Here is a 19,978-nt window from a genome sequence, read left to right on the forward strand (position 1 = left end):
GATTCAGGTCAGGTTATTGACTTGGCCATTGCAGAACATTCCACTTCTTTGCTTTGAAAAACTCTTTAGTTGCTTTCGCAATATGCTTTGGTTCATTGTCCATCTGCCCTGTGAAGCACCATCCAATGAGCTCTGAAGCATTTGGCTGAATATGAGCAGATAATACCCAACGAATTCATCCTGCTGCTTTTGCCAGCATTCACATCAACAATAAATGCAAAAGAACCAGTTCCACTGGCAGCCATTCATGCCCACGCCATAACACTACCACCATCATGCTTCACTGATGAGGTGGTATGCTTTGGATCATGAGCAGCTCCTTCCCTTCTCCATACTCTTCTCCTCCCATCATTATGGTACAAGTTGACCTTTGTCTCATCTATTCATTGGATTTTGTCCCAGAACTGTACAGGCTATTTTAGATGTGTTTTGGCAAACTCTAATGTGGTCTTGCTGTTTTAGAGGCTCACTAATGGTTCTTCTTCTTTACATCTTGTGGTGAATCCTCTGTATTTACTCTGGTGAAGTCTTGTCTTGATTGTTGACTTTGACACAGATACGCCTGCCTCTTGGAAAGTGTTCTTGATCTGGCCAACTGTTGTGAAGGGAAATATTTGTTTCTTTTAATGTCACTAAAAGCACTTTGAATTGCCTTGTTGCTGAAATTTGCTATACAAATAAACATGCCTTGCTTTCACCAGGGAAATATTTTTTCTGTCATCCACCACAGTCTACCAGGTCTTTCTTTCGGTGTTGCTGAGCTCACCAGTGTGTTCTTTCTTTTAAAGAATATAACAAATAGTTGATTTGGCCACACCTAATATTTTGCTACAGTATCTATCTGATGGGTTTGTTTAGATTTTTCAGCCTAATGATGGCTTGCTTCACTAATGTGACACCTCTTTGGATTTAATGTTGAGAATTGACAGCAACAGATTCCAAATGCAAGTACCACACTTGAAATTAACTCTAGACCCTGTCAATGAAATAACGAGGGAATAACACACACATGGGAATGGAACAGCTGAGCAGCAAATTATTTTTGGTCCTTTAAAAAGGGGGGGACTACGTATACAATTGCTTGTAATTCTTACACCGTTCACCTGATTTGGATGTAAATACCCTCAAGTTTAAGCTGAAAGTCTGCACTTAAACCACATCTTGATTGTTTCATTTCATTTCACAAATCCATTGTGGTGGTGTGCAGAGCCAAAATGATGAAAATTATGTCAATGTCCAAATATTTATGGACCTAACTGTATACTATAACGGTTTAATCCAAACTGCTTTACAATGGCCTCTCATTCACACATACATTCACATACCAATGGCGGCAGCTGCCATGCAAAGTGCTAGCCTGCTCATTGGGAGGAGCAATTTGGGGTTCTTGGGAGCAATTTGGGGGTGTCTTGCCCATGGACACTTTGACATGTGTACAGGAGGAGCTGGAATTCGAACCGCCGACCCCACGATGATTGGACGACCCGCTCCACCTCCTGAGCCACAGCCGCCCCAAGGCTCGTAACGTGAATACAAAGATTTTTCAACAAATTCCGTACCAGCCATCACTGTTCAGATTGCTTGATGTCTTATGACGGTTGCCTTTGAACAGGTTACTGCAGTCTGTAGTGAAGGGCACGCTACTCTGTATAGGTGTACTACAGTACATTGCTAACTCATTTTTTTAGGGCGGTTTGGATATGGCATGACAAAATACAGAAAACCGAAACGTGTCTCAGCATACTCAAGCAACTCAGCCTTTACGCTCTAAATGTGCCACCTGAAGCGTTACACCTGACATGTTTGAATGTGGTGTAATGTAGGAGGTTTCTAGATTGAAAATGTATATGCTTGCTGAAATCAAGATGGTCAATAATGTTTTATTCTTTTTAGTAGGCTAGTTTTCAACCTGTGGCTCAGTACACCATTCACATAAAGACCTGAGAAATAAGGCCTTGATGATCTACAGTGTCTCTCACTCCCCATCTGCTGTACACATGTAATCTAAAAGGTTTCGCCTGCCATGACGTCCATTTTGTTCTGCTTTATAACTGTTATCTGAAGTGAAAGATAAGCCAGGGAGATTTTGCATTGACTCTGTGTATTGACTTTCTCCATGCTGGATGTAAAAAAATAAATGAAACTCACAAAGCCACAAGGACTGAACACCGGTTTTTTTATTTTTTATTCCACAGTGGCATCCACTTTTATTTCCTAAAAGCAGTGCTATCATTGCACACATAAAAAATACTTCAAAATCATGATTGCAACAGCAGCCAGGAAGCCCTGGTTTCACCATAGCCTAGAATGACACCCATCACGTGATGACAACAATTGTCACACTCACGATCTGTCTCCGTCTTGAGGGAACCTGACACAGTAATCACACAGGAATAAGAAATGATTGTACTTCACAGGAGTCGGCTCACTTTGACTTAAAATGACAAGGCAGCCATATTCTTTTCACTTTCACATTTCGTTGTTTGCAGAGGGTCCATTTCAAGGGTGTCCGCTTTACTGAATTGTCAATAACTTTCACAAGTTGACCAACCATCTTATTCCATATCACTGCCCTGCGCCTGCCCTCTCTCTCTCTCCCTGTAAGTTGCTTGTGTTAAACCCCACAGTTAACAGTAAACAACATCTGCCTAATCATCTGAATTCCCTATTATTCAACCCAAGTTTATAAAAGCTCTTTTTTTCCCAAAGATCTGGGGCACTAGTTTAATCACTTAAAGATCACACAAAAACAATCAATATTCACACATTTTCTGACAAAATTGGAGAGGGAAAAAAAAGACTTGCTACAACTTTTGTCTTGCAAGTTACAACTGAATGAAGATGAAAATTTTTATTTTGACACACAGGAGACAGATGGAACAGGAAAATGGGGGAGGGGCTACACACAAGTGGCGTGCTCCAGGTTTAGTCCTACTAAATTGCGTTGCGGCAACACACACGTCAGCAGACGATGTTAGCGTGCCACGTATCACATGGTGTTGTTTGCTTAGGCTTAGTTAAACGCATATCTGCACGCCTGATCTAGCAGGGGGCTCTTATTTAGCAGACTGGAGCATGTTTCTGAGGTCATGAGTTTCCTCACTGATGACTATGAGCTACTAAGACCCACTGCATATCCCAGCGTCTTTTTTTTTGGGGGGGGGGGGGGGGGGGGGGCGGGGGGGGGGGGGGGGGCGGGGGGGTTACACAGCATATTTGTCTCTGAGAAGGTCACCGACAGTAAACATAAACAAGAAACAACAACCCATAAGCAATCTCAATAAAAGTCGAGAGCACAGAAGTCAAGGCAAAGCGTATTAGGGTTATGGTTCGCAATATACCAAAAGCAAACAACAAGACCCATGTTTAAAAAAGCAGCTTAGAGTACTACTACAGGCTACACACTCTACCCAATGGTAAACCAGCACACAAGTCTCAAAAGGAAGTTATGATGATGTCGACGGGGATATTATGAAGACCAAATAGCATTTTAACATCTTTTCTTAGGTGCTTTTTATGTTGTTGTTTTTTGTTAAGAGGATTGCCCTTTGATTTGAAATATTGCATTCTAGTAAAGAGCCCTGTGCTTTTACGGAGACATTCAAGGCCATATATATATATATATATATATGTGTGCCCAAAATCTAGAAGACCCTCACTGCTCCATCTACTGCTACCTATATCAACACTGATGCAGGTATATGGTAACATAATTGTCTTAACATCGATTGGCTGTGAAAGCAGTTTTGAGGTCAGGGGAGGGGGGGTCACCATTTGACCTATCAGAGTTGAGTATTTCTTGCACTTCCTCTGTCAATATCATATTGCACATATGGTCTAGGTTGAGGGGCACGACAGCGAGGGAGATCTACTGTACAAGACCTCATGAACAAAACAAACGGGCTAATCTCGATCCTCTAGCAAGCTACCGCCTCTCCAGCACCAAACAATGAATCCAGTATTACTCATTAATCTCTCCTAACTTCTAGAGTTTTCTGTATTCTGCACGTAACATTTGACACGTTTGGCAAGCTCTCCCGTTCTGCAAGGCGGGGAGACTCACATTCCTAAGCCCAAATGCGCCTTTAGCGCCCACACAGTGCGTCCTACACGCACAGGACACCCTGGTGTACACAGCCTAACACCCCCCCCCCATCCCTGACCTGCTGTCCGTTAGTCTGGAACAGCCGGGTGATAGGTTGGGGGGCCGCCTGGCTCGCTCCTCAAGCAGCAGAATGGAGGGAGAGTCAGTTGGTCTGGTAGGAGGAGAGCAGGGCCGCGTCCACGGGCTCCATGCAGGAGGGGCAGGTGAAGGAGCGCATCAGCCAGGCATCGATGCAGTCCACGTGGTAGATGTGCATGCAGGGCAGGAACCGGATGGGGTCGCCGTACTCGAAGTCCATCATGCAGATGACACACCTGTGGAGGAAGAGGAGGAGGAGGAACATCACACGGTTGAGGCTCTCAAAATATCATATATATTTTTGATTCGTCAACTGCCGGCAGAGAGAGAGATAGAGAGAGAAGAATATAGTCCCAAAAGAAGCCCCCTCTCTCGCGCTCTCTCTCTCTCTGTGATCAGTCAGTACCTGTCTCTAGGCAATCAAGCAATTGCAATTGGTATGAAACCAAATCGGGACATTATTTAGGCTGTTCTGGTCCAGCTCTGGCAAATGCCAACTCACACGAACAATCAGGAATACCTCCAGATCAGGAATCCCACCTACCCCCCCTCCCCCGCCTCCCACTTACTCTTTGACTTTCTTGTCGGAGGGTTCTGACCCAGGGTCGAAGATGCCCCTGGGGAGGTGCTGGATGAGACCGATCCGCTGAGCGATGCGCACCTGCTCATCCTCAGTCAGCTGGGTGGCCAGGCGCGTCTGACTGGGTGTGGGGTGGTACACTGGCACCTGCTCGGCATGCTCCTGGTGATGGGGCACAAGGCAAAACACGTCTGGCTTGAGACCTCGTCCACACACTATGGTGTTTCTCAGCGTACTGTATTTGTTATGAATAGTCACATAGGCCAAACTACTTAAAGTGCCGTGAACTGCATTTGAAAATGATCTATCAACACTTCTCAACGGCACAAGCTGTTCTCAACGGCACAAGCTGGCGGTTTTACAGGCATGACCTGGAGCATTTACGACTACACAACAACAGGAATGTGGTTCACATGGAACTATTCAGAGAGATGTGTTGTACAAGCTGGTGGAATCGTTGAGCGTATCTGAATCCTCGAGGTCAATTTGATCAATCTGCCTCCCTTCAGATCACCTGGTAGGGCGGCGGTGGCTCTCCGGGTAAGCTGGCTCCCTCGGACTCGTTTAAAAGAGACAAGTCGTCGGCACCTTGAGAAGACAGACAGTTCCCCATTTAAGTGGACCGTACACAAACCCGACTTCGACCGGATGGGATAGATGAGCACGATTTAAAATAATGTTTTTGCTAGTTTGTTTTCATTCAACTAAACTTAGCAACGCGAGGCTGGTTAGCACCAAAGCGGCTGGTAATGTTCGCTAGCACTAGTTAGCTAGATTACGTTGCAAGAAAGCAATTCATTACGTGGACAGTCGACGCAAAAACGAGTTTAAAACGCAATTAAACGAGCTAATTCGAAAAGTACTAATGTTACTGATTCATATAGCTAGTGGACCAGGAAACTCTAAATGGCACTGCTGTCTGGTAATCGATATGGCTCGTCCACTTGGACAACTCCAGATTTTGTTTTGTTTACAAAAATGTGTCGGAAGTGACGTTTTTCTCAGGAAGTCATGTAGCTTTTTTTTTGTTGAAGTCTTGTAGCTAGCGAGCAATACATCCATGCTAGCGAGTCAAGAATCTAGCTTGCATCTGTGCTAGCTAGCTTCAGTTTGTAAATTCGCTAGATAGCTTAGTTAAACAAATGAGAGTAATTTCCATGAGGTCATCGCCATCCTGTAACGTTAGCTCTCTCCGCCGGCGAGACGCTGCATCACATCAAGTTAGGATCATTCAGATGCAAACGGTTACTTGTAACCTTGTCCACTACAGATAGGAACTCGGCAGTTCCTCAGGCTCGAGAATCTGACTTGTCCACAGGTGAAGGTGGAGTGGTGGCCCCACACCCAACAGAGTTACACTTACTTTCAACAAGACTGTAAGAATCTCAAGATGACTGAGGTAACTATACCGTTTTGTCAGTCTCATCATATTTGGATCATAGTGACAAATCTAGCTGGAAAGTCCTTATTAACGGGCATGCATGGAGGAAGACAGTCACAGTGTGTTTTACTTCCTCTCATCTACCTTCAGGGCGCACCTCTACCCCTGCCACCATGCGCGCCACCCTTACCCCATCCTCAGGCACCAGCTGCTCCAGCCAGAGTGCCATGCCCACGGAAAGATGCCGCCCATTTTAGACACTCACAGACGCCACCACACCCGGGGCATGCTGCCATGCCCATCTATCCAGGAGAGGAGGAGTATCCGGTGCAGGAAACGGACCCGGCCCCGGAGACACAAAGTGGACCAGAGGTAAATACTCTCTATCAGAAGGCACAGGGAGGTTAAGAGGATGGGATGAACCCCTCAGTGCTGACCCTGGGTCAGTTTCACTTGTTTCCCCTTCTCCTCCAAATGGACTGAGATCACAGCGAGTGTGTGTTTATCTCTAACAGTGCCTGCCTCTTCTACCTCCTCAGGCCCCATCTCCAACTCAGGAAACACACCCAGCTCCAGAAACACAAAATGGTTCCCAGGTAAAGGCCCTTCATTCCACCCCCCCACCCCCCAAAAAACAAATTCTAAGCACTATAGAAAAGGATTGGACTTAATGTTGTAATGTCTGCACCAGTAAAACGTAATAATACAGAAATACTTTACTTAAGTTGATTCAAAACTTATTTCAGTGCTGGACCCTACTGTGCCAGCCTTTGCACTTCTCTCTCTCTCTCTGTCTCATTCATGACAGAAAGCCACTTATGGAGAATGAAGGGGCCTGTGGTGTTCTCTTGGACCAGCCACAAGACAATGAAGCCATTCTTGTGGTAAGAGGACACACCATCATGGACACCCAGCTAGAGCTTTGGTTGTTGAATATATGCCCAACGATAATATCTTGTAGTTAGTTTCCATGAATCTGATCGCCACCATCCATTTTCTTGCCCTCTCCTTTTCCCTTGTCCCCTTCAGCTGTCCCCACTAGGATGTCCTGTGCCGTCTTTGTCGCTCCACGGCCACCTCGAGAAGTTACTTAAGGGAAAACAGGACACCGCAGTCAGCGCTATGCACTTGCACTATTGGACTTTAAACATTTCTATTTTTCCTGTACTCGGCTACTGTATTACTATGTTGTTTGTAAGCAAGGCACCTCTGAAAAAAAGACCTGGGTTCTTCCCTGTCTAAATAAAGGCTTATCTATCTTTCATGTGGTGTAGTAATTTATTCACTCCCTCCTTAATGTTACTGTTGTCAATCCTAAACATTCTTTCCAATTGTGATGTTTGAATGAAAAAAAATAAACGTTAAAGGCACTTAAGTTAAAGGCACTTAAACAGACATGTTTATGTTATGTTCTCAATTTTGCATTCATAAGTCATGTTTTAATACCATTTACCCCTGTTTTTTTTTCCTCTGGAACTAGTCAACAGCAAATCCCTGGCACAGGCCTCTTTTTACCCCACAGAAGGACACAAGACAGTCAGGTGCTACAGTCAAGAACATCCTTTTTATTCAATCAGGTGCTGCTCTTCTCAAACTGTGTTTTTCTTCTTATGGAAAAGAAACTGTAATTAACACATGCATTTCACCTAGAGCTCTTGGGGGTGGGGGGGGGGGGGTGTTCTCACTAAGACATGGGCACTGCTCAAGAGGGCGCAGGCTGTCAAGCGGGGTTCAGCAGGGGTCAAAGGGAACTAACTGCCTATACACCACTGACCACACTGGGTTAAGAGGAAAAATAAAAGAATCACGATCTAAACAGAACAGAGACATGGACGGCCCGGCATGAGGTGGATACGGGGGCAAGTTGGGATTGACCCCCCCGGCCGCTAGTCCCCTTCCTCCGCTCCCCTCCGTACCTCGCCAAAGGACAGAGAGCGAGGAGGCGGGGGGCCATGGGTCTGGCTGGCTCTTGGTTGGGTCGGTGTGTTGTTGTCCATGGCTAATACTGCTTCTGGTTTCACTCGATAAAACCCACTATGATAACACTAAGGGGGACTGTGTGAATGGTTTGTGGCTGTGGGACTGGGGGTGTGTACGTTCTGGTGACGATGCAAACCCCGTCTCAGCCTCATGCGGGGTGAGTCCAGTGATAAGGTGCTTTTAGCTTCATTTACAGTCCAAGATTCTCTTAAAGAGTCTCAACAACAGCATACCCTGATAGCAAAATATCAAAAGAGAAGAAAGAAAAAAAGAAAAACCAAATTAAAGTGAAATAAAAAATAAAACAAGAAATGGAAATAAAATAAATAAGCCTGAATAAAAACAAACTCTTACCCTGTCACAGCAGTCCCACTTGCAACGTCCAAAGAGGACTCCCTATTTAAATGTCACCTAAACCCCGATGTTCTCCCTAGACCCGGACCCCCGCCCCTAGGCCCCTGTCACCCCTGTCCGACCCAGCACACCCCCCCCCCCAAAAAGCCCATCGGTGTAATTTGTTCACTTACAATAGCTGTTGAATGGAGAAGATGGGTATGGTAATACAATGTGAAGCTTACAGACAAGAATAACATGTGAGCTAACTGCATTCTGCTCAGACAAAAACGTTTCTGCACATTTTTTTTTCTCGGCCCCCCCTTCCATCGCCGGAAAGGCGGGAGAGAGAGAGAGACGGAGAGCGAGAGACGGAGAGAGAGAGAGAGAGACGGACACACAGTTACAGACTACTCCCAGTGTCTAAGAGAGAGAGAACAGACAGAGGAGGCGGAAGGGAAGAAAAAAGCAAGAGCGGAACGAGAACAAGTTTTTTTTTTTGCCTTTTCATTTTTTTTTCATCATTTATCAATAAAAAGTAAAGAACTAATTCACACCAGTTTCCTTTTGTACTATATATATACGGCTTTGAAAAGGAAGAGGATATAGGGGAGGTACAATGGAGGGGATTCTTTTCAAAGGTAGAGGATGAGATTGCCCCTCAGCGCTGACCCAGGGTCAGTTTAGCTTTTTCCCTCCTCTCCTCCAAATGGGCTGAGGTTCATGACAAGGTCACGGCAGGATAATCTGATCCCGGGCCTGCACTCATTGGGGGCAACCGTCTACCTCCGGCCATTTTCGAAGGGCGATCTGGATTACAAAATGGAGTCTGTGAACAAAAGGCACTTTTAAGGGACAACCTTTAACTGCTGGGAAACTATATACTACAGCACAAGCACTACTCAAGAGTCATTTACAGAGGAGGGAGGACGGGAGGCCCACCTGTCTTTATACTGGGTTCAGACTGGCTCCTCATGCGCACCGTTCTAAATCTGCCATCTTACCCCCCTGTTATCTGTGGCTTCAGAGAGAGAGGAGTCTAGGAGACGAATTGACTGAAACTCATCTCACGTTACATCTCCCTCTTCTGCCAAGGCAGCAAACCAACTGGGCTCATCTAATCTGGGGTCTCTGAAACACGAAGGAGATGACCTTTGCGAGGATCTCCGGATATGAAGCATCTCCCGGAGCGGTGGAGATCTTGTCGTTTAATGCCAATATAAGATGCATGAGTTCAAAATGAATGGATCTGAATTGGGTTGGGTCAGGCTTTACTGGAGAGTTCTGGGTAGTTAATTGGGCATTCGAGGTGTTGCAAGTCTATTGGTTATCAACTGTATTTGTCATTCAATGCACCCAATCCCTTCACAGATGTTAGAATTGAATTGAAGTCGTGGGAATTGAAATGACAGTATAGGTCTTTTTCTAAAGGTTGAACCAAAATGCCTTTTGTGTCACAACCTATTGGAACAGGAACCCCTCCCCCCACTCAATACAAATAGAAGAAGAATACAAATAGAAAGAGGAATAATGCTGTTTTCTAAACGGTTTCCTTATTTTTGTTCATTACCATCATTTATAATAGGTTGAATGTACTTTATAGTGTAAAAGCACCAGTTTCATCTCATGATATAATAATTTTTTGACATTTTGTAGAAATTTTTCCTTCAGCCCTCCCACATTTTTATAAACAAATGATTACACGTAAAACATTAAAAAAGAGACAAAGGAAATAAAAACAAACACCCCCAACTTACAAAGACTAGGATTTTTCATGGCCCTCGAGTTTAGAGTCCTGGAGCTTACAGACTTGAAACAAATAGTTTTTTTTTTTCTTTTCTCTTAGCTTTCTTAAAAATCTCTAACAGACAAACACAATTATCTACCCGATGCATTGCACGTGGCTCAATCCACACATATTTTTCAATAATAATACTTTCCATCGAAAAACAAACACTTTTTCTTCAATTCTACTGTCGATTTCTGACATGGTTCATCAATCAGGATGTAGGACTTTTTTCCCGAATGCTGCACTGTAGATTGGAGGGGGGTGTGTGTGAGTGTGTGTGTGTGTGTGTGTGTGTGTGCATGCGTGCGTGCATATGCGTGTGTATGTTGGCAAATTGTACTGGTAACAGTGAGGTGATGTCACTGAGGGGATTGAGGTTCAGAAAATAACTAGACTGCCAGTAAGCTTGTTTAGTAAAAGTTAAAAAGGAGCATATATCATAAATATATATGTATAAGATCTCTCTCTCTCTCTCTTTAAAAAACAACAGCGTTTGCAGTCCTCTATCAAGGTCTGTCCGGGGCCAATGGTTTCCACATGTAGCAACACATTAGCTTACATGTAAAAACAGAACCTGAATTCAAGTTTACTTGTTACTAATTGCATGAGGAGAATACAGAGGCACTTTTTATTTATAGATTGTTATAGTCTTGATATATGGTTTTAGAACATAGAGCTAATTTGACTAGAAGCTGAGAGCACAGCCAGTTCAATCCCTGCATGTGGAAACAACAGCTGAGCAGTCCAGTTATTTTGTGAGGTTGGCTTTTGAATTGTTTTGTGGTGATTAAAATAATATCAATAACAATTTAATAAGAAACATTTATGGTAGAAAAAAAACAAAAACAAAAAAACAATTTCAAATTAAAAGAATTTCAAATAAATGAAAAACCATTAACAAAGGCAGTTTGGACCAAATATAAAGGCTTCCCTTTATCTTTTAAATCAGGGTGTGGGTGTTAGTGTGCATCTTCGTGTGGTGTTTGTGTGCTCTTCTGGACTTTACTATGACTGGTCTATGGTTGAAGTGATACCAGGGTGCAGAGTGTAATACTGTCTGGACTATGGTTGAAGTGATACCGGGGATGCAGGTGTTTGTAAGAGATTGGTTGGTATGTTTGCTCCATTTTTCAGCAAAAAAAAACTCTTGATGACAAATGGCAGAATGAGAAACATGAGAAATCCAAGTGAGACGAAACCAAAACCAATCTGGGAAAAATACATAAAATGCAAGAAAACAACACAGAATGAAAGCTAATAGAAAGATGCTGATCCGGTGTATGTAGGTTACTGTGAAACTGAACTGTGAAAAGATGTTATTGTGATTGATTAGTTGTGTGTGCCAGACTCTTCTGTAGAGGATGGTGTGTGTGTGTGTGTGTGTGTGTGTGTGCGTGCGTGTATGTGTATGTACTGCATTTTACCTGTATGTCTGTACGTGTGCACTAGCATCTGTCGTGATTGCGAGCGTGCATTCGTGCGTGCGTGTGTGCGTGTGTTTCAGGGCCACAGACCACATTTGCCTCAGCCACATCCCTGCTCCGCCTGCCAGCACTGACCCGCTCGCTTTTGCCTTTTGTCTGACCGTCGATGTGCAATACTGTTTCATCCCTTATCAATATCAATAGTGCATAGGTGAGGGGACGAAAGAGCACATTGTTAGTGTTATGTCTGCCTGACGTGTGTGTGTTTGCTCACGGCTCATGGCTTTCGTTTTCTCACAGGAGGACGTGGTCCTGACATTCTTGACAGGTAAACAAAGACCAGCCATTTAGTGCAGATGTCACACCATTGGATGGTGTCACCATGATTGGCCAATCAGAAAATGTGTGGGGGGGTGGGGTGGAGGGGGGGATTCGGGGCGGGCTGAGCGAATCAAGCGGGAGTGAGGGAAGTGGCGTGCCAGGCAGGATGCGCGGCTGTGGGTTGTTCGCTAAGGCCCTTGGCACTGAGCTACGGGGCGAGAGAGAGGGGGAGAGACTGCGGGGACTGTGAGCGTGAGGATGAGTGCTTGGAGAATACAGACGGGGTTAATTTAAGGTGAAAAGTTTTTTTTCCCCCCCAAATGTCACATTGTTTCTATGAATTGCCGTTGCATGGAGTTTTATTGTGGAAATGAAAAAAAAATGAAAAAATGAAAAGAAAAAAACAAAACAGGAAACGTAATTGGTCAGTTGTCAGGTTGCCTGTCTGAGTTTGCTTTCCAACATGTCACGTCGTCGTTTGTGACAGTTTCCTCCTCTTCCTCATTCTTCCTCCTTGCAATCAGTCTGTCCACTCCAGCTCATCTCATCGAAGCCTCCTGCGTAGGGGGTTGGTTGGTTTTCCTGCTCAAATCGCGTTAGGGAAACTTGGGCGTCCTCTGGTTTTTAGATTTCTTCTGTAGTCATATTGAATAGTGTCGGCAAGAGAAATTCTTTAGTGTCAGCAGTTCATTTTTCAGTGTTTCTTTTTTCTGTTTTCCAATTTTCATTACACACTTTCAGCTGTTGATTCGGGGAGGCCTTGTCAGAGGAACCAAGACTAAAAAAAAAAAGAGGGAAAGAAAAAAGACGGGAAGTATTTGGTGAATGTTAGTCATTTTTATAACGTCACCGAGTTGCAACACATACGTCATCGCATGAATAGATGCAACACAATGAATTGAAGTCACATTAGTCAGTTTAGGTTGAAGTTTCGTATCATTTGTATACATCATTTGGCCACTAGAGGGCCAACTTACCTAGCAGCTGTCCCTCTCCCACAGTAGCCTCCACACTGCCAGTGTGCCAGCTAGTCTATACAGTAGGGTACCCCTGATCCGCTTACGCTCAACTAACTATCAACAAAACCTACTACAAACTATCCTCACCAACTCCTGACCCAAACCAACATTGCATAAACAGTTGACAGTTTGAACGTCTGTAGACCATCTGAAGGGCGCCAGAGTGCATTGCCAAAGTTACCACTCTCTCATGCAAGAACAAAGAGATGAAGCGTCCAACACGCACACATGTATTGTATTAAGCCTACAAGCAGTGGCAGAGGAACTCCCGTTACTCCATTTCAGGCTTTTCAAAAAGCCGCACGGTAAACATTTTGAATGTGTTGCCCGTTCCGAGTTCGAGGTCTACCGTGTGTGTGCGCAGGGTGCAGACCAGGCCCCCAGGCTAGTCTATGAAGCCTCCCAGGCCTGCGACTCCTAGAGCGGGGTGGCAGAGGGGAGGGGAGAGGAAGGGGGGGGGGTAGATAAGAGGGCAGAGCGTCGCGGAGTGGTTGGCTGGCACGGCCGGCTCCGCTCTGCCCTGGCTCGCGCTGCGCATTCCACAGGTCCTGCTCCAGGAGGCGCGCCGCTCTCTCCGGCTGACAGACGCTGCTCTCTGCTGGGTTCAGGGTTCTGACGGGACCCAGCCAAAGTTTGGTCTCTCTCTCTCTCTCTCTCCCTCCACGCCTCCCATGATCCTTTGGGCTCGCTAATAACTCCTCCTCCTGTCATCCCACCCCCCCTCCCCTCTTCCTCCGCCCCCCCCCCCCCCCCCCCCAGCACTCCAATGTAATCCTTGGCAGTAGAAAGTGACCAACCCCCCTCCAACTCCTCCCCCCCCCCCATCCCCACCCCCCCTCGCAAGCCCAAGTTCAACTGCCTATGACATCATGTCTGGTTGCTGTGGGCAACCAGACAGCCGGGACGTGACTTCGCTGTGTGTGTTTGTGGTGTGCGGCAAGCTTAAACTACACACCCCCCCCCCTCTCTCTCTCTATCTGGTTTTCACACTCTTCCTCTGTCTCCACTGCACGTCTAGCGTCCGGCCACCAGAGAGCTCCTCACACCAGCTTTTCTCTCCTCCTAACTCGGTACTACCCCGGCTGTCTGTGGCGGTGAGACAACGCTGTGTGTGTGTGTGTGTGGCTAGCCGGCAGGCCCACACGCTCCCACTCTGAACCCTCCATATGTCGCCGAGCAGCAGGAAGGATTGGAGGAACCTCTGTCCCTCACTGTGCCGGGAGAGCGCGGGGCTCGGGGGGCCGGGCCGATCGGACCAGCTGACGAGGACCGGCCCCTCTTCCACCGTACCGTCGGCTGCTGTATCTCTCGGTTTTTCGCCGCGCTGCCGGAGAATCGCGGTTCGAGGGGCTGCCGCGTGGGACAGGGGCTCTCTACCGGCCCTAAATGCGAGAGTTGTGTGTGTGGGGGGGGGGGGGGGTAGCTGGCTGGCTTCTCGACCGAGCTCTGCTCTTGCGAAAACCGCCGCTTTGTTAGGTTGAGAAAAGAGGGGGGCGAGAGTGTTCACGGGTTGGCACCGGGTTTAAGTGTGTGTGTGTGTGTGTGTCAGAGAGAGAGAGAGAGAGAAAGTGTGTGTGTGTGTGTGTGTGGCTGCTCCCTCCATGCCAGGGCTACATCTGCGGGAGAGAGTGGTGCAGGTGGGGGGCTAGAGCCCAGGGGGGAGGGGAGATAGGCAGAGGAGGGGGGGCGGGCGAAGAGAGAGAGAGAGAGAGAGAGAGAGAGAGAGAGAGAGATTGAGAGGAAAAGAGAGCTGCAGAGGGAAAGAGTTAGAGAGAGAGGCAGATAGAGAGATAATGGAAAGGGAAAGAGCGGGAGAGAGAGGAGTGAAGAGAGAGGGGGAGAGAGAGAGAGAGAGAGAGAGCAGGGGAGGAGGAATGCAGATTGCTTCCATGTGTGTGGGGATAGCTGAGTTGGCTGGAGGCAGGTGCGGTTAGGCCCTAATGAGAGAAGCTGTGTTGGTAGTGGAGGAGACCCAAAGCAGGGCTGCGGCCCAGTGGCAGAACACAGCCAGGGAGACACACCACACACACACACACACACACACACACACACACACCACACACACACAGCCAGGCCGCCAAGTACAGAAACACAGGAGTCGTCCCGGCGCAGACTGTGCATTCAACGGGCAGATGCATCAGAACACCCACTTACTCGACTGTAATTAAACCAATACCAATACTGACACCTAAGTTAGGCTAATAAGCCAACTGACTAGCTTGGGAGGCACACACACTGGCGCTCACACAAGAACTGACCACAGATACAGACCACCCGCAATAATAACCAGCTAAGGCCTATGGGGCGATAAAGAGACAGAGAGAGATGGAGAGATGGAGAGATGGGGAGAAGGAGAGAGGGAGAGAGAGAGAGAGAGAGGAAGAGATAGAGATGGAGAGATAAAGAGGGAGATATGGAGAGAGGAAGAGACAGAGAGTTGGAGGGAGGGGGAGGGGGACAGATGGAGAGATAGAGAGAGATGGAGCGATAGAGAGAGGGAGAGAGAGATGGAGAGAGAGAGAGGGAGAGATGGAGTGAGGAAGAGAGGGGGAGATAGCAAGAGGGAGAGAGAGATAGAGAGAGGGAGAGCTAGAGAGGTGGAGAGATACAGTAGAGAGATGGAGAGAGAGAGAGAGAGAGAGAGAGAGAGAGAGAGAGAGAGAGAGAGAGAGAGATAGAGAGATGGAGAGAGAGAGAGAGAGAGGGACTGGTACCTGCGTCTGCTGGGGGATGTTCAGAAAGTTGTCCCGTGCTCCGATGCTGACAAACCTGTTGGGAGCTGTGGAGCCTGCCGTGGAGTATGCTGTACAGGGAAAGAGGGACACACACGCACACACATGCACACACACACACACCCACACGCACGGACGCACACACACCCACACACAGGGCTCAGCAATGTCGTTGGGGAAAAAGCGGTGTCATCACTCGCTGTGCATGTTAAACTGTGAACTACTGGAGTCCTAGAATAGTGTTTTTTGAGGGACTAAGACAAGGACACTAGTAGATCATTGATAACTGAAATGAGTCCCAATGCTACAGGGACAGCCTGGGGATACAGCGAGAGACTTGGAAAAAAGCTTATTTTAGGCTTCATTCACACCTAATTCATCCATTGATCTGTTTCTATTGATTGTCTCTGTAGAGTATGATGAGGTGAACTAGACTAGAGGGCCTGGCCTCCTCCTGTCAGTCCCCTGGCCACCCCAACAGCCCCGGGGTCGAAGGTGAACAGGTCTGCTGCAGTCACCATGTGCTCTCTATGGGGGGGGGGGTGTATATGTAACGGGAGACCGTTCAAGGTGGCCGGTGGTCCGTTCGGATGTGTGGACTCCATGGAAAATAGGGATGTGTGGAGGGCCGTGGGGCTCCGTGGAAAATAGCAAAGGGTCAAATTTAGGGCAGTTGTGTTGGTTGGACTCCAATGGGGCGGCTGGATTTGAGGATGCGGCGCTCTGCTGTGCTGGACCGGACTGAGTGATAGTGGTGGTGGTGGGAGTTAGGGGCGAGGTGTGGGAGTGAGCGAGTGAGACGTGTGTGTGTTTGTGTGTGTGTGTGTTTGTGGGTGTGTGTATGTGTGTGTGCGGGGGCAGGGATCGTGAGTGTATGTGAGTCAGAATGTGTATGTGTGTGTATGTGTGTGTGTAATTACGTTCTCTAGGAAATCAGAGACAAAAACTATCGAGAAATCAAAGAAAATGACAGTGAAAACATTGATAGAAGGGTAAGGGGTATTTATTTATATAGATGCGTATATAAATAAATGAATAAATAAATGAATAAATGAATAAATTAAAATAAAAATAAAAAGATAAATAAGTAGATAGATAAGTGATAAGCATTGAAAGGGGAAAGGGGTTGCGGGGGGGTTGGAGAAAGTTGGAAGGACAGGACGGAGGGGAGGGGTGAGGGTTGGGGGGGGGGGGGTAGAATGCGCCCCGGTAGCTCCGTCCAGTGCCGCCCCTTCTCTCGGTGTGCCTCTCCCCCATGGCCCGACTCACACGCACACCTGCCCCCGCCGGTGGAAACGCCGCGCCCCCACAGCGCCCCCTAGCCCACGACCAAGGCAAAACACACTCCTCCTCCTCCTCCTCCTCCTCACCCAACATCTAGCGCTAATTAGACAGGTTGATTGGTGTATATACATTGTTTGTGTTGTTTTGTTTTGTTTTGTTGTGATTTCCATGTTTTCATTGTTGTGAGGTTTGGTGTGGAGGTGGCAGGGGGATTGTGGGTATATAAAGTGGGGCACCATGTTGTTTTGGAGTCCACGCCAACTGCCCTAATTTTGTTCCCTTTAACAAAAAAAAGGAGAAAAAGAAAGAAAAGGAGGATATGAGAATATATCACATAAACAAAAGGAGGGGGGAGAAAATAAATGAGAGAGAGAGAGTGGGGGAGAGGGGTTGGGTGAGGGGGGGGGGTGTAGATTGTGTTGCCGCTGTCCCAGATGGCTACGCACACAGGCCACCGGTCCCCCCCCCCCCCCCTGTTACAAACACCTCAACAAGAAGGGAGAGATACTACACTGCCTCCTGTGGTGCTAGCAGGGAACCCAACATCGGAGAGAGAGAGAGAGAGAGAGAGAGAGACAAGACAGAGAGAGAGGGAGTTAGAGAGAGAATGAGAGACAGAGGGAGATAATGAGAGAGACAGAGAGAGAGAACAAGAGACAGAGAGAGAGAGACAGAGAGAGGGAGACAGAGAGAGAGAATAAGAGACAGAGAGACAGAGAGAGGGAGACAGAGAGAGGGAGGGAGAATGAGAGAGAGAGAGAGGAGAGGGAGTTAGAGAGAATGAAAAGAGATTGCAAGAAAAGAACATCGATGCGGCAGAGTGAGGAGAAGAGTGGAGGAGGAGAGAGAGAGAAAGGGAGAAAACTACTAACAAAGAGAGATGAAATGAAATGAAAGAATGAACTTAATAAAGAGAGAAAGAAAGAGAGAGAAAGAGGAGTCTGAAAGAGGATCTCTGGCACTTGTGCCTCTAACAGGAGTGAGGGGCGCTGAACCAGAGACGGGTCCAGTCTGTCATTGGTTGTGGGCTCCAGACTCAGGGCTAAAAGGGGTTTGGAAAAGGAGAGGAGAATGTGGGATGGTGGTGGTGGTGAGGCCGTGTGTGTGTGTGTGTGTGTGTGTGTGCGCGCATGTGTGTGTGTGGGGCTGCTGGGCTGCTCAGGAGGGAGAGGAGTAGGTCTACTCTACCTCTACGCTAGCCAAAATTGCCCTGTCACCTCACAGCGTGGTAGCGGAGGAGCTAGCCGCTAGCTTTGTGGCTACACTAGCCCGTAGCGCTAGCTACGCTATCGACAATCCGGCTGCTCTCCTGAGCTTTGGTTTGTCCTGGTCTGCGGGTTGGGGGGGGGGGGGGGGCGATGGTGTGGAGTGGGTGGGGGGTGGTGAGGGGGGTTTGCGGGGGGGACGAGGGGTGGGGGGGTCACTTACACGGAGATGCGGGCGAGGTGAGTCCGCCGTCGGGGGGCGTGCTGATGGGTTTAGAGTCGGGCATGGGGAGGGGCACGGGCCGCGCCACTGGGGGCGGCGGGGGCAGCAGGAAGGAGCCCGGCATTTTGCTCTGGCCGCCGCCGTTAGGCTGCGGACGACACAGACAGGGTGAGCGGACGGACGGACGGACACACACACCAACACACACACGCAGGCACGCCGGACGCGCGGGGGGGGGGGGGCTGGACGCACACACGCATGTGGCAGAGGCGCACACGCACACACACAAACGACGCATGTGGACGGACAAGTGTCTCACACGCGCACACACACACACACACACACACACACGCTCACCGGCAGACAAACACAAGGCCACGAAGACAGAGCTGAGAGTCAACGGTGGTGGTGGGGGGTGGGGTGGGGGAGGGGAGGGGGGTAGCTGAAGCAGAAGAGGAAGTGATGCGCGTTGGTCGTCAGTGGAAATTAAAAACAGCGAAGAAGACTGGGCGGGGGGGGGGGGGGTTGGGTTGAAGGGGGGGGTTAGAGAGTGTGACGAACAGAACTTAAAAAGGGAGGGAAGTACAGGTCTGGAATCTGGTCAGTGAGATGGGGCAGTGTGTGTGTGTGTGTGCGCAGGTGTGTGTGTGTCTGCGTGAGTCCTCCTGATGGGTTCTCTCCCTCTCTCTCTGTGGGAAGCGGGAAACAAAATGGCGGCAGTGGTGGCACACGGGCGCGAGAAGAAAGAGAGAGGCGAGCTGCCGCCGGCGTCTCTCTTTCTCTCTCTCTGAGGTCACCGGCGTGCGTGTGCCGCTCCTCCTCGTCCCCCCCGCGGGCCTGCCGGCGTGCGACGCGCGGCCCCCTCACCTGTGCACTGGGCTGGCCCGAACCGTCGGCGCAGACGAACTGGACGAACTCCTTGAGCGGGTCCTGGTGGTGGTGGTAGCGGATGGTGGGGTGGGTGAAGTAGGGGCTGGACTGCTGGATGATGGAGGACGATGGGAAGTGCAGGGCCGAGGCCGAGGCACGGGGGCTCCCTGGATGAGGAGGAGGGGAGGGGGGGGGGGGGAGAGAGGAGAGGGGGAGATAGGGAGAGAGAGAGAGAGGGGGGGAGATAGGGAGAGGAGGAGAGGGGGGGGGGTAGGGAGAGAGAGAGAGAGAGAGGGGGTGGGATAGGGAGAGAGAGGAGGGGGGAGATAGGGAGAGAGGGAGAGAGAGAGAAAAAGAGAGGGAGGGGTAGGGAGAGAGAGGAAGAGAGAGAGGGGAGGGGGGAGATAGGGAGAGAGAGAGAGAGAGAGAGGGGGGGGAGATAGGGAGAGAGAAAAAGAGGGGGTGGGATAGGGAGAGAGAGGAAGAGAGAGAGGAGAGGGGGAGAGAGGGAGAGAGAGAGAAAAATAGAGGGGGGGGGGTAGGGAGAGAGAGGGAGAGAGAGAGAAGGGAAGAGATGGAGAGAGTGAGAAAGAGAGAGACAGAGAGAGAGAGAGTGTATAGGAGAGAGTAGAGAGACACTGTGAATGAGACCGT

General features: G+C 48.4%; 2 protein-coding genes and 1 long non-coding RNA gene across 10 annotated transcripts in view; 1 reads left to right on the plus strand and 2 right to left on the minus strand.

Annotated features, from left to right (window-relative positions):
* Positions 1-3,179: 3,179 nt before the first annotated feature.
* rnf11a (ring finger protein 11a) lies at positions 3,180-5,683 on the minus strand. Its single transcript, XM_084440536.1, has 3 exons — positions 5,278-5,683; positions 4,753-4,925; positions 3,180-4,419 (listed from the first exon to the last, which is right to left on the minus strand). The coding sequence occupies exons 1-3, from the start codon at positions 5,374-5,376 to the stop codon at positions 4,248-4,250; spliced, it is 444 nt and encodes a 147-aa protein (XP_084296662.1). The 5' UTR covers positions 5,377-5,683; the 3' UTR covers positions 3,180-4,247.
* A 151-nt stretch (positions 5,684-5,834) lies between these two features.
* LOC311311442 lies at positions 5,835-7,386 on the plus strand. The gene is made up of 5 exons (XR_014630544.1): positions 5,835-6,162; positions 6,295-6,516; positions 6,684-6,740; positions 6,953-7,028; positions 7,174-7,386. It is a non-coding gene; the product is annotated as an uncharacterized lncRNA (long non-coding RNA).
* A 1,243-nt stretch (positions 7,387-8,629) lies between these two features.
* Positions 8,630-19,978, minus strand: part of LOC311311038 (nuclear factor 1 X-type-like) — a gene marked incomplete at its 5' end in the record, with an annotated part of 70,282 nt that continues 58,933 nt past the window's right edge. For 5 of the 8 annotated variants that reach the window (XM_084440653.1, XM_084440655.1, XM_084440652.1 and 2 more), the window contains 4 exons: positions 8,630-12,769; positions 15,725-15,813; positions 18,455-18,602; positions 19,322-19,491. In XM_084440653.1, coding sequence (XP_084296779.1) covers positions 12,755-12,769; positions 15,725-15,813; positions 18,455-18,602; positions 19,322-19,491 — 422 coding nt within the window. In that variant the 3' untranslated portion in view covers positions 8,630-12,754. The remainder of the gene's footprint in view (positions 12,770-15,724; positions 15,814-18,454; positions 18,603-19,321; positions 19,492-19,978) is intronic. The other 3 variants (XM_084440658.1, XM_084440657.1, XM_084440656.1) reach the window with 1 other exon arrangement.

Source organism: Borostomias antarcticus (genome assembly GCF_949987555.1).
Source record: "Borostomias antarcticus genome assembly, chromosome: 7".
Taxonomy (NCBI): domain Eukaryota; kingdom Metazoa; phylum Chordata; class Actinopteri; order Stomiiformes; family Stomiidae; genus Borostomias; species Borostomias antarcticus.

Coding starts and splice junctions, on each gene's coding strand:
- rnf11a (XM_084440536.1), bottom strand. CDS start 5,376: ATGGGGAACTGTCTGTCTTCTCAAGGTGCCGACGACTTGTCTCTTTTA. Junction 4,926..5,277: donor AGCCACCGCCGCCCTACCAG/GTGATCTGAAGG, acceptor CCCCATCACCAG/GAGCATGCCGAGCAGGTGCC. Junction 4,420..4,752: donor TCCGACAAGAAAGTCAAAGA/GTAAGTGGGAGG, acceptor CTTCCTCCACAG/GTGTGTCATCTGCATGATGG.